General features: G+C 38.2%; 1 protein-coding gene across 1 annotated transcript in view; it reads left to right on the forward strand.

The window, feature by feature from the left end:
• Window positions 1–14,756, forward strand: part of deptor (DEP domain containing MTOR-interacting protein) — a 51,975-nt gene that overhangs the window by 2,054 nt on the left and 35,165 nt on the right. Inside the window, exons 3-4 of the mRNA XM_036596167.1 lie at window positions 9,380–9,558; window positions 10,295–10,418. Coding sequence (XP_036452060.1) covers window positions 9,380–9,558; window positions 10,295–10,418 — 303 coding nt within the window. The remainder of the gene's footprint in view (window positions 1–9,379; window positions 9,559–10,294; window positions 10,419–14,756) is intronic.

Consider the following 14,756-nt stretch of genomic DNA (forward strand, 5'->3'; position numbering starts at 1 on the left):
ACTGTCTGGGGAGGGCAAAACAAAATGTGGGAAGGGCGACATTTTCACAGGGTGGGACTAACATACACGTGCGGCCGTCTTGCCTATGAAAACAAAAAACAGAGAAGCTCAGATTACACACACACAGAGGGGGCGTGGCTTCATTCTCTGCTCAGGACACGGTTACTCCACTATGTCTTTACATAGAAAACAGTTGATTGCTGCTATATTAATGTTTAAAATGTCATATATGACCTTTAAACTCTGCAGTAATTGCAGTAATATTCTTACTTCTTTGCTACGTTTTGGATTGTGTTCTTTGTGGTATCTAGGCAGATAGAGCCAAGCTGGTCTCCCATTGGTTAGGACTTTAGGAGCTGGACTGAAGGCCTTACACATTAAATTAACTACCAACATAATTAGGGAGCAACAGGGGAATCAACCAATTACACTTTGATTTACACTGGGACCAATTTCACTTCTTTTGGAAGTTCTAGATAACTGACTGTGAATATAACCCGTAGTCTAAGCAGGTTCCAGTTAGTTGTTAGGAACAGAAAACAGCTGCGGCAGCTCAATGCAGCTGGAAGAGTCACTGTAAAACTAATTCATACAAGCTCAGATATATATTAATATCTGTTACAAGCTTTGGATAAAATGTATGGAATAACTTTGACAAGCTTCAAATGTCCATGTTTAATTTAGAACAGCCAAGAAATGTTCATGTGCACCAGCATTAGCTTAGTGCTAATATACTATTAGGAACCTCATATGGACGCTAACAAATTAGCATTATCATAGAGGTGCCTTTTTTCTTTTAGAGTTTTTTGACTTTTTGGGTTTTGACATTTGTTGTCTGAAATGAAGCCCCAGCTCTAATAGTTATGCTTTGCTTCCACTAATTGGTGCGACATATGCTGCTATTACCTGTTAGCTACATTAGCCTCGTATCTCGAGGGAAAAACTAAAGAAGCAAACCGGCTGATTATTCTGTGGCTATTATGAAAATTATTCAGTATCTACTATGAATTATTCAGTATCTACTAAGAATTATTCAGTATCTACTATGAATTATTTAGTAACTACTATGAATTATTCAGTATCTACTAAGAATTATTCAGTATCTACTATGAATTATTCAGTAACTACTATGAATTATTCAGTATCTACTATTAATTATTCAGTATCTACCATGAATTATTCAGTAATTAGTATGAATTCTTTACTGTCTACTGTAAATTATTCACTATCTTCTATGAAATATTCAGTAACTACTATGAATTATTAAGTATCTCCTATGAATTATTCAGTAATTACTATGAATTATTCAGCATCTGCTATGAATTATTTAGTATCTACTATGAATTATTCAGCAACTACTGAGTTATTCTGTATCTACTATTAATTATTCTGTATCTACTATGAATTATTCAGGAACTACTATAAATTATTCTGTATCTACTATGAATTATTCAGTATCTACTATGAATTATTCAGCAACTACTATGAATTATTTTGTATGTACTATGAAATATTCAGTAACTACAGTTAATTCCATATCTGATATGAATTACACATTGACCACTATGAATTGTTCAGAAACTCCTGTGAATTATTTAGTAACTATCATGAATTATTTATAAAATACTATGAATTTTGAGAGAGAGGAGTTGGGTGGTGATCCCCTGCAGACACTTACAGTTTACAGTCTTAACACACAACATGATTGGGTGCTTTCTGTTTCAGAGGAGGACACAGCCTTGAGCTATAAAGACATAGAGCTCTAAAGATAACTCAGAATGGGCTTTATTGCTGGTTGGCATCTCAGGAGTTCAGTAGTGTGAATCGTTTTGTGGCCACGCACCTGTCAGCTGCTCAGGTGACCCAGCATGCTGGCTTAATGATTACGGACTCGCGCATACTGTGCAGCAAAGCTTGTGGATTTGCAGGGGCTTTAGCGCTCCAGTGTGCAACATTCTTAATGTTTGTGTATCATTAGCAAATGTGCACATAATCTTGGCTTTAGGTTAGATTCCTGAAGATGATCCATTAATGCCAGCAAACAGTCAGAGGAATCCCGAAGGACAAAACATCCTCGTCCTCAAGTTTCCACAACACCGACCTTAACACTTTAATACCCCCAGTTCCCATTATTACAGATGTGTTTGGAGCACTTACAGAGTTTGACTCAGCCTCAGGAGGAAGAGATATAAATAAGAAAAGCAGAGGAAGTCATACTGTCATAACTGATGGGACTGAAACATGGAATTTAAAGGGGAATTTCACAGATTTTCCCAAATTTCTACATAATTAAGTGGTTGAGATGTGAACAAAGTCATTCAGAGTGGTTTGGTGTGAAATGCTCTGTTCTACACACTTAAAAAAGATGGTTCTTTAAGGGTTCTTTAGTAGAGAAAATGGTTCTATATAGAACCGTGAACACTCAAAGGACACTGCATGATTAAATGGTTCTTTGCATGGTGAAATAGTTCTTCAGATTGATGGAGAATGTGTTGCACATTGTTCTATGTAGCACCAAAAATGCGTCTTCTATTGTTATAAACTTGAAATTGTAACAGTAGAAGAACATTTTTGGTGCCCTTTTCAAAAAGATTCTATATAACCATATACAGCACATTCTCCATCAATCTGAAGAACGATTTCACCATGCAGAGAATCATTTCATCATGCAGAGGATTCTTTGAGTGTTCATGGTTCTATATAGAACAATTTTCTTTACTAAAGACCCCTTAAAGAACCGTCTTTTTTAAGTGTGTAGTCAGAATTATTCACAGTAGTGGTGATAGGAACCAGACGTCCACCTCTAAAAGCTCCCTCACAGAAAGTTCCTACATGAAATGGTTATGAATTCACTGCCTGATGACTGAGACACTGTTTTATGATAGTTTAGAGAACTTAAACTCCATTCATGGTGGAGGGATACATAATATGCAGGGCGCTGTGAGGCAAAATAGTCCCCAAAGAAAACTTATTATTTCAGATTTTCCACTATTTTCCATCATCAACATTCCATATAAACTCAGAAGACTCGTGTAGGTTCACTGGTGGTTCTGGATAGTAAATAAAATGTCTATATTTGTGTTGTAGTCATGGCGACCCCTGGTTCCTATCACCACCACTGTAAAGACATCTGAACCATTTCACACCAAACCACTCTGAATCACTGTTTACATCACACACACTGAAATTATGCAGAAACTTTTGAAACTTCCTGTTAAAGCTCCAGCTGCTGTGAGATCTGCTGGTATTGTTGTTTTGTCCAAAGTGCACGAGTGGTAACTGCAAGAAACAGGAAATAAGACATCATTTTTATAGTAGGGAGTTGTAGTTTCTGATGGAAAGCATGTAATTAGCTCAGTTCCATTGATTTACATTGTGGTTCAAAGGTTTGGAATCAGTAATTGCTGTTCAATTTCATTTTATTTTAATTTTATTCAATAATAACATATACAGTGTAGACTGAAATACTATAAGCTGGATATTTTTTAAAGCTGCACTATGTACATTTTGGGGATTTGGGGACATCTCTGGTGGAAATGTGTAACTGCATGCAATGTTTGTTATGTGGGTTGTGCTCCCCTCCCCTTCCCCAAGCAGATGAATCTAAGGATTGAAAGAGAATCAAAGAGATCTCCGTCTAAACTTGGTGAAGGATGCGTCTCTGAGGAAGTGAGTGAATTATATACTATTGCCATCACGTCTTCATCAGTATGATGTTGATTGTGAGATCATTTGAGACCTACACATCGAGGCGGACCTTCTTTTGGAATCGTCGTTAATGCGTAAAAATGTACACTGTGGAGTGAAAAACTCCTGACTCGACATCTCTGACTTTTAAATGATTATTTCAGGCGTTACAGGGCGACTCACAGCAGTGCACACTCACCATATTTTACCCTGTTTTTATTCTCCTCACTCACTAATGATACTTCTTTCAGTTTAACAAAAAATAGTACAGCTTTTTCTGCACATAGTGCAGCTTTGAGAGGTTTTATTTAGTATTTTATTTTTTTCTAACAGCGAGAACTTACTAAATTATAAATAGTTTATTATTTCTTGAAAGTTTATCTGCCTCAATATTTTATCTTAATATTATTTTATCACTGCATTCAAACTAAATGGTTTTGTATGTATATGGGGGATACAGAGTTCTCTGATTGTTTACTTTTGGGGTCTTAGTTGTAACAGTGCGTTAAACTAACTAACCAACCAACTAACCAACCCTCCCTGAAATATGCAGGGAAAACCAAAAATAAGACCCTTGATTTATTTCATTTCCAGTCAAAACAGCCATAAAATACAGGGAGATTCACTCGAAAGAGGCCCCGAATATTCTGGTGTAACTCCCATTAGGATGAAGAAATCTGAACCAAAAAAATACACTACATACCTTGACGTATGTGTAATCGATTGCATTACAAGCGATGCTGGAAGTGAATATCTGTTTTCTGCCAGACACATTTCGACGTGGCGCTCCATGTTCCTGAACGTATCGGCAAGCATTAGAGAAGTTAAACGTCGCAACAGCTGCCGCCACAGGGGCATCCCAGCTTGTTTGAAGCTCCATATACTGAGGAGCACACTGCATGTTTTTTGTTCAGATTGCTTCGCCCCAGAGAGAGTTATTACAGAATATTTAGGGCCTCTTTCGAGTGAATCTCCCTGTACAAGCTATTAATTTTGCAGGAGATTAGATATAAGATGATCCACTTGTTTTAGGAAGGAGAAAGTCAACTGGAGTTAAGAAACTAATTAAAAGCTACAGAGAAAACGTGGCCCCTAACAACTACCTGGAAGACCTGGTCGACCCCAACACTGCCCCCATCAGATAAACAGCACTTAAAGCTTTCATCTCTGAGAGAGAGGAGAAAATCAAGCTGCTTCAGATCTGAAAACATCCACAGGTGTTTCTGTCCATCCTTCCACTGTGAGAAGACGACTCAGCGCTGTGGGTCTGAAAGGATGTGTAGCTGTCAAGAAGAACCTCACTGAGAAAAGGAGACGGACACATCAAACAAAGAAGCTGAACAATGGACTGACCACCCCAGAGTCCAGACCTCAACACCACTGAACGTGTTTGATTACTTCAGAAAATGATCAACCAGCTTCTAAGACTGAACTTTGGAGGTGTGTCTGCAGATTCTTTGAGGAACTGAAAGTGAGTCTCCTGAAAAGAATGGAAGCTGGAATAAAGAAAAAGAGTGACTCACTGAACACTCAAACAGCTGAGAGTAGATTAGTTGTTGAGGCTTCTGTGTCATTTTCTGTTAAATATGAAATGACTTGTACTTAAAGGACAGGAATTTGACTGGAAGTTAAATGAAAGGTTGGTCTCTGGCTTTTGTACAGTACTGTAATGGCTGAACATATGTGGACTGTATAAGTAAAGCTAAGCTAATCTCTTTATGGATCTGAAGCTGAATCTCTTCTACTGACACTGATCATATCTTAATAGGACTGATGTGAAGAAGCTTTGATGATGTGTCAGAAGCTGTAGAGCTCACATCTATTAGCACAGGGTTTTCAAAGGAAAGTCAGATTATGGTCATCCAATTCACAGTAATTGGGCCATGGGTAAGAATGACCACGCTGACCTGAGGAGTCAGTGCAACGAGTTTATTTGTGGGAAAGAACATGTTAAGACCTCAAACAGTCCTGAGTTCAGATATACAGACTTAGTTCAGTGACCCATGTTACACCAGATTAGTTTACTTTAGTCACATAAGAGCCAACTTTGTGTTATCAACAGAGAGCAGGACGCCAGACAACACAAAATATCCTGACCAGTGTTGGGCGGGGCTTCTTAAAGCGATAGTTTGGCCAAAATCAAATTTACCCAGTTTCCTTCCTTTCAATAATTGAGCCTCTCCAACAAAAACCGTATACACCTATCAGCCATAACTTTAAAACCACGTCCTTGTTTCTACACTCATTGTCCATTTTATCAGCTCCACTGACCATATAGTTTCACTCTGTAGTTCTACAGTTACAACACACTAGTGTGTGTTGTGCTGGTACAAGTGGATCAGACACAGCAGTGCTGCTGGAGTTTTTAAACACTGTGTCCACTCACTGTCCACTCTATTAGACACTCCTACCATGTCAGTCCACCTTGTAGACGTAAAGTCAGAGACGATAGCTCATCTGCTGCTGCACAGTTTGTGTTGGTCATCCTCTAGTCCTTCATCAGTGGTCACAGGATGCTGCCCACAGGACGCTGTTGGCTGGATATTTTCATTATATTCTCAGTCCAGCGGCGACACTGAGGTGTTTAAAAACTCCAGCAGCACTGCTGTGTCTGATCCACTCAGACCAGCACAACACACACTAACACACCACCACCACGTCAGTGTTACTGCAGTGCTGAGAATGATCGACCACCCAAATAGTACCTGCTCTGTGAGGGTCCATGGGGGTCCTGACCACTGAAGAACAGGGTAAAAGGGGGCTAACAAAGTATCAGAGAAACAGATGAACTACAGTCTGTAACTGTAGAACTACAAAATGAGCCTATATGGTCAGAGAAGCTGATAAAATGGACAGTGAGCGTAGAAACGAGGAGGTGGTTTTAATTTATGGCTGTTTGGTGTTTTTCATTGCATGGGCTTAATTGTCATCAACCAGCCCAGATACGTTTGGTGTCTGAAGTTTGCTTCTGTAGTTTTTGTGCTGGAGCTACCAGGCTAATTTAACTAGTAATGAAAGTTTATATCTCACCAATTAGCAGGGTGATAACTGCACCTGTAAGCATCACACACTCATCTCAAACTGTGGAGTTGTTCGGTATCTCTAATACCAGTCTGTCACTCAGTGCCAGAGACCATGTCTATTGGTCTCATGTCTATTGATTACTTAAAGCAGCACTGTGTAAGATGTTTTGTTGCAATTGAAAGTGTCAGGAGAGTAAAAACAGGTGAAAATATGGTGAGTGTGTGCTGCAGATTGCCTCGTAAAGCCTGAAATAATCATTTAAAAGTCAGAGGCGTCGGGTCAGGAGTTTTTCACACTACATCGTATGTCTTTACGTATTAACGTCACACACACACACTCAAAAAGAAGCTCTGGCTTGATGTTTAGATCTCAAATGATCTCAAAATCAACATTATACTGATGAAAATATGATGACAATAGTAGATAATTCACTCAAATCCTCAGGAGACCAAGTTTTGACTGAGTTCTCTTTGAATTCCCTTTTAATCATTAGATTCATCCACTCGGGGAAGGGGGCCGAAGCAGAGCCGGTTTATGAGGAGCCTGGCCACTTCCTATTTCCCCCGTTATATCAAAAACAGGGCTACAAAACAGCAGATGGCGCCCACGAGTGAGTCCTCAATGAATAAGAGTTAATGGAGCTAAACGGCTAAAAACAAAAAGTTAAAATAGTTTCTAATCACTGAACCAGAACTGCTTTAATTTTAGAAAGTAGAAGTTTATTTTTCACTATAAAAGCAAAGAAAACTCACCTGTATGTTTCCTTTTTTCTACAGTAAACGGGTTTTGGGCAGCAGGACTTTAACATTACTGCTACTGAGTGCTGATTGGTTGGTGAGCGGAGCAGCTCATTGACGTTAAGAACATACATGAGGCGCCAGTTTTAAACTCCTATAACTTGAGTTCAGAAGTTCTTAAAACTATAACAGTGATGTTAAAATGTTTTATGCTGTTCTGTGTTTAGAAAATAAATGTATTATTTTACGTTAAAATTGTGCATTTAGGAAACTATTTTTGCTCAAATGCTCCATCTTAACCCATTCATTTTGGACTCACTCAGGAGCGCCCTCTAGTGATTGAGAAACCCGGAAGACACTACAGAGTGTAATTCTCCTCTAATTCTCTGGCCGAAGCACACCCCACGCTACACCATGTTCTTCCGCACGTTGCGTGCCATGACACATTTCTACCAGGGAGGTCTCCAAATCCCCAACATGTACATAGTAGCTTTAACAACTCCACACGGTTTGAGTCTCATATGTGATTTTTTTTCATGAAATATTTTTACAGACTGTCCTTTAAATCCACAAAAGTAGGAGCTGGATTCAGATTCAGCCTCTTCCCGCACAAATTAAGCCCCATTCCAGACAGTCCAGCAGACTAAAACTCTACTGGGACATGTGCTCATTACCTGTTACTGAATTTTGCCTTTCTTCAGCTTTGTTCTTCTTTTTTCCTCCATCAGACTGCACTGTTTCTGACACACTTTCAGAAGGTCTGAGATACCGGTCTGCTTTGGTTCTACACATGCATTATCACAGAAACTGGCATACAGTAGTTACATAAAGATGTAACTGATCAAGTGCAGCAGTAGGGGAATGTTTCAGGAATGCTTTTTGTCTTGGACTGTTATGGTTACTCTAGATGGTTTCACATTTCATATAGAGTATTAGATTATAACTAATACATAGAAATATAAAACCAATATTGATTTGTACCAGATCGTGTTCTTCCAGGAGGAATTTGTGTCTAGTTAGTCTATTTTATGCAGCAACTACTAACTGGTTTACATTTATTCATGTACAGTTTGAGTCTAAAATATATAAGTTTACCCATTTCTATCACATTCAACTTAAAATGCTCATTTTAACATATAGCGGTGTGAAAAAGTTTAGGAACCCCAGCCAAATTACATATTTTGTTAGAAGTAAACAAAATATATGAGGATAATTGCCAGTTGACAACAATTACAAGGTGTATTCAATTCTCTGACTGTTTCAATCTTGTGGTAGCAGCGGCTGAGGATCTGAAAATGAAGCCAGCTGATGTCTACAAAACAGAAGAAGGCTATTAAAAGAGATATCAAAGTGCTTCTGACTTCTGTCCAAAACGTCATTAAGAAAAGCCAGTTCTGGACGATAAAGAAAGCACTCGGACATAACTGCTCGTATGCTGGCCAGAAAGGCAAAGCAAAACCCCCACATGACAGCAAAGTACCTGCAAGACTAAAACAACCTGCAGCATTGTTATACAAACATGATATGGAAGGAAGAGTCAACAGAACGAAAGCTTACCTGCAACCTCATCACAACATTCTACATCTGAAGTATGTAAAAGAACATGTAGGCAACCAAAACAAATGATGTGTGGACTGATGAAGTAAAAATGTTGGGAGAAAAAAGGAGCAGCATTTGATGAAAGGAACACCGTGCAAACTGTTAAGCATGAGGTTGGATCTGTTATGCTTTGGGGTCATGTGGCAATCAATGGTTTACAGTTACAGTTATGGGAAGTAAAGGAATGTAGTATGGATTGAAAGTTTAGAATCTGCACTTTTCACACAAGCTCTCCACTTGTCTCACTGAACTACGTGTCAAAAATAATTCGTATAGAATTACAGCATGCTTTTGTTGTCACCAGGCATAACTGTGCTTTCTATGCATTGCAGGTTGCGACTCCATGAGGGTAAAGTCATAAAGGACAGACGGCATCATCTCCGCACCTACCCAAACTGCTTTGTGGCCAAGGAGCTCATTGATTGGCTGATAGAGCACAAGGAGGCTTCTGATAGAGAGACGGCCATCAAGATCATGCAGAAGCTGCTGGACCATAGCATCATCCACCATGGTGGGTTCTGCTACAGATTCACAAAAAGCCATATCGCCCCCTACTCTTCCTGTAGTGTATTACAGTCTGTCAGAATGACTGTGTGGATCATATGAACATTATAGAGCTTTTTAAATGAAACAGTAGAAGCCATATCGCCCCCTACACTTCCTGTAGTGTATTACAGTCTGTCAGAGTGACTGTGTGGATCATATGAACATTATAGAGCTTTTTAAATGAAACAGTAGAAGCCATATCGCCCCCTATGCTTCCTGTAGTGTATTACAGTCTGTCAGAGTGACTGTGTGGATCATATGAACATTATAGAGCTTTTTAAATGAAACAGTAGAAGCCATATCGCCCCCTACACTTCCTGTAGTGTATTACAGTCTTTTAGAATGACTGTGTGGATCATATGAACATTGTAGAGCGTGTTTGTTTTTAAGTAAATGATGCTTCAATGCTTTTCTACTTTAATTGTGATCAATATCTAATAGGGTTTGGTGGCTAACTGTTGCAGCTTCACTGCACATAACTGTTCTTATACTGTTTTATTGCTTATTACTGGTAAAGATAGACTTAATAAATCTATGTTAGTCAGTTATGAAGAAGAAGGCAAACACACAGTCAGAGTGATACTGGTTGCAGTATGTATTCCCAGTGGTGGGTGTGTATTACTGTGCTGCATTGATTGCATATTGATTTTTCAATTAGTCTCAGCCAGAATTTACTCTATGTATATTCTTGTCTTTCACAGTTTGCGACGAGCACAAGGAGTTCAAAGATATGAAGCTGTTCTACCGTTTCAGGAAGGATGATGGAACCTTTCCTCTGGACAGCGAGGCCAAGGTCTTCATGAGGGGCCAGCGGATATACGAGAAGTAAACCCCTTTTTTCTATAGCCACACTGTAACGGCTGTGCTCGGATCAGGTTTTAGACATGTGCTGTTTCCGAACAGGGGTTGTTTTTGTTTTTCCGCGGGTGAGGTGGGTGGGTACATGTTGTTTTTGTGCATTTTGGCCCTCAGCAGTAAATTAACAGTATCCATAGAAACGTGGAGTTTCAGGAGATAGATGAGATGAGAGTGGGATCTTTGCCAGCTGGATTCATTAACCAGAATCTGATTCACCTGCAGGTCATTGCGTGTCAGTGACTCCTCTCTCCATAAAACCGCAACCACTGCTCTTTTGAACCAGCAGGTTTGTTTGATGCTTCAGGCGTTTTACCAACCAGAAATTGCTGCAGCTACAAGACTACACATCCTCTAGAGGGAACAAACCTAAATGTAACATTTTTCTGCAGATGAGATCAATTTATTTGCTAAGTTAAACAGGTTAAATTCAGCAAATAAAGAGTAATTAACATGTGTAGAAGTGTGTTCTCTGTAGAGGATGTGTTAACTTATTTACTTCAACAAAGTGTGTCGTTTGACCAGGGGTGCCAAAACTTTTGCAAAACTTTTTGCAGGCTGTTACATATTGGAAAATATTAAATATAAATGTGGCATATGCCAACGTTTGGGCAAATGCCATATTTTATCTTTCATTGTTTCCAGATGTGTTAAATTTAGCAAATAAATAGAAATCTTGCACTAACATTTGCATAAAAATGCCATATTTAAATGTGTGCACTAATGTTTTAACTTATTTGCAAAAATAGAAAATCAACAAAACATGTAATTTGACCTGGAATGAATTTCTCTGCAATGCTAAGCCATCCAGGTTGATTTAGTCCTAATTTCTGCTTATTATAAAATTATATATATATATATTTGTCCCAAACCCAAATCCCTAAATTTACACTTCTGAAAATAATACTTACTATACTTAATATCTTTTTTATTTTTTGAAGTTGAATTTGAAAGATATATATTTATAATTTAATTAATTTGTAAATTAAAAAATGTGATCTAAATATTCACAAAAAAATAAAATTCACAAAATATGCTGTCCCACGTTTTCATGTCACTACCAAAACACAGTTTTAGTCTGTGGGTGGAGCCTTACTTTAGCCACACCCCTGTATTTTAGAGCAGGAGGTGAGGCTGCATCCCTGCCCCTCATGGCCACATGGTGAGCAGTTAGATCCCATTGTTTTGAAGTAAATGAGTCCCAAAGTCTGAAAATCAGTGTGGAACATTAAGAATCGTCATATTTTCTGCAGTTCAGCACTTTTTAGTATTTTAATGGAAAATATGATGATTTTCTGTTTGAACAACTGTTCAAAGCTATGTTAGCTGAGTTTTTGACTTTTTTGTTTTTGAGTTATGATTGTTTTGAAATGTTCAGTCATTAGTTTTAATGTGTTTTCAGCTCTGACTGAGCCAGTTCAGTAGAATCATCCATATACATATAAAATATCGGATATCATCATCAGCGATATTCCCATATCGGTGCATCCCCAGTGTAGAAGTGTTGTTCTGCTTTGTGCTTTGCAGGGAGATTGTAGCTGTAGATCAGTTTAGTTTTGCCAGAGCTTTGAAAAAGTTGCTAATCATACATGTTTTTCAGGATCATTACAATTTTAAACCGTATTATTATTATTATTATTACAAGTTTTATCATATAAAAACATATCAGCCTCATCTCTAGTTTGTGCTGAAGTGGCAGGCTGCCTCTCTCTCCAGCCATCCCCCCGCGCTGCGCTCCACTGTTGCGTAACAGGAAAACGACGTCCAGCAGGAGACATATGTCGCACAAACTGTCAGGCTGCTTTTACATAATCATCATAAACACTGGGGTGTTTGTGGTTTGCACATGCAGATTCTGCTCAGAGGGGAACAGAGCTTGTTCCTCACTGCCCTGCACAGATGTGGCTGTTAGCACTTTGACTTATTACATTAGCAGGAAGTGACTGGAACAGGACTGGTATTACTGCAGATTCATACTGGATTAAAATTGCTCCACAATTATTACAGTCAGACTGTAAAACTACACACACTGCAGATTCATACTGGATTAAAATCACTCCACAATTATTACTGTCAGACTGTAAAACTACACACACTGCAGATTCATACTGGATTAAAATCGCTCCACAATTATTACAGTCAGACTGTAAAACTACACACACTGCAGATTCATACTGGATTAAAATCGCTCCACAATTATTACTGTCAGACTGTAAAACTACACACACTGCAGATTCATACTGGATTAAAATCGCTCCACAATTATTACAGTCAGACTGTAAAACTACACACACTGCAGATTCATACTGGATTAAAATCGCTCCACAATTATTACGTCAGACTGTAAAACTACACACACTGCAGATTCATACTGGATTAAAATCGCTCCACAATTATTACTGTCAGACTGTAAAACTACACACACTGCAGATTCATACTGGATTAAAATCACTCACCCTGGGCTTTAAGGGGTTAAAGGTAATTAGAGGTTTCTGAGGAAGCTCTGGCTTTGGAACAACATGTTGTTGTAATCTTGGTGGCCCTGAGTAACCGAGGTTAGTCACTGTAAACCTCTGCCTGTCAGTGTTTACCACCCAGGCTTTTACGAAGCATCCTGGTCTTAGAGGACAAGAGTTGGATATCAGCGCAGGGGCTTAGTGCACACAGCAGGATTACTCTCTAAATCTGGATCACCAACAGTGAAAACTCTAATTCACCCAGTTTCCCCTCTTTACTCCAACTGCAGCCCATCAGCCAAGACATGTTTGGTACAGAAGTCCGGAGAAGCCATGAGCTGTTGCTATAATTTTCTGGAATGTTATCTTGAGATTTCTTGTTAACTCAAGATAATAAAGTTGTTATCTTGAAATAAAGAGTTAGTTATCTTGAGATACTGAGTTACGTATCTTGTAATCTCAAGATAACAACTTTATTTTGAGATCATGAGTTAATTATCTTGTGATCCTAAAATAACAAGTTGCTATCTTGAAGTAACAAGTTAATTATTTTGTAACCTCAAGATAACAAGTTGTTATCTTGAAATAATGAGTTAGTTCTAGAGATAACGAGTTCGTTTTTGTGTTCTCTTCGTGATAACACTTATCTTGAGATAACTAGTTAATTATCTCATCTTGAGATAATGAGAAAACAACTTTGTTATAACTTATTAATTAAGTCCAACTTTGTTATGTTGAGGTCACAAGATAATTAACTTGTTATCTCAAGATAACATTCCAGAAAATTATAGCAAATGCTCATGGCTTCTCCGGACGTCCATAGTTTGGTGTGTGACGTTCGCTTCTTTAGTTTTAGCACTGGAGCTACGAGGGTATTGTAGCTAACAAATAATTAGCATGGTGCTAACTTCATGAGTAGATCATCACACTGTGTGGAGTTGTTATATAAGATCTAACACCCTTATAGAAAAAAATTATATCCCAAATGTATTTATCAAATATATTTTTGCACTGTATGAAAATGGCCAAACGTGTTTGTTTCGGTATATTTTTAAATGCATTTATTTTACTATATTCTTTTTGATTTTATGTAATTTTACCAAAGGTTACAGACAGAACTAAATATCCATGAGCTGAATGAACGGTACTGACTTTACATTAACCGTGTACGTCTGCAGTCAGACACACACACAACGTATTTCAAATAAACAAGATATCAGATCATAACTGCATTTTCACAGAGTATCAATACCCACAACACTCACTTCTGTCCTGCTAAAGGATCATTAGATCAGATTTAAAATGAAGAGACTAGAACAACAAACTCATTTCTAAAGGTATCAGACAGTGAAGAGCATCAGACAGGATTCTGGCTGTTTTCATACATTTTCAGATGGATTTATAAACACATTTACATACATTTATTTTTGCATTGTATATTTCTCTGTGTAATATTTCCCCATACATTTTAAAAGAAATGCTTTTGAAAATATATTTCTTTAATATGGCAGTATGTTCTGAAATATGTTTTAGTGTTTGGAATGTATTACAAATATATAAAAATACACATCCATATACATTTTTTCCATATGGGTAGATTTGATCATGTGTTTCTGATGAACATGCGCTGCTGTGTTACGTGCTTTTGTACCTTTGCAGTTTGCGCAATGCTGACGGCTGAAAGCTTCCGTTACTCAAGGACTTTCTAAAAGAATGTCTCTTAGCTCCTCTGCTGTTGGACGGGTTTGACTCCTGGCTCCAGGCTAACAGGCTGACTGAGAAGTGCCTGCTGTGTTTGCTGACAGCATGAATGTGTTTGTGAGAAAGGAGTAAAAGTTCATAGGTGGAGTGT

The sequence above is a fragment of the Colossoma macropomum genome, unplaced genomic scaffold (genome assembly GCF_904425465.1).
Source record: "Colossoma macropomum unplaced genomic scaffold, Colossoma_macropomum, whole genome shotgun sequence".
Taxonomy (NCBI): domain Eukaryota; kingdom Metazoa; phylum Chordata; class Actinopteri; order Characiformes; family Serrasalmidae; genus Colossoma; species Colossoma macropomum.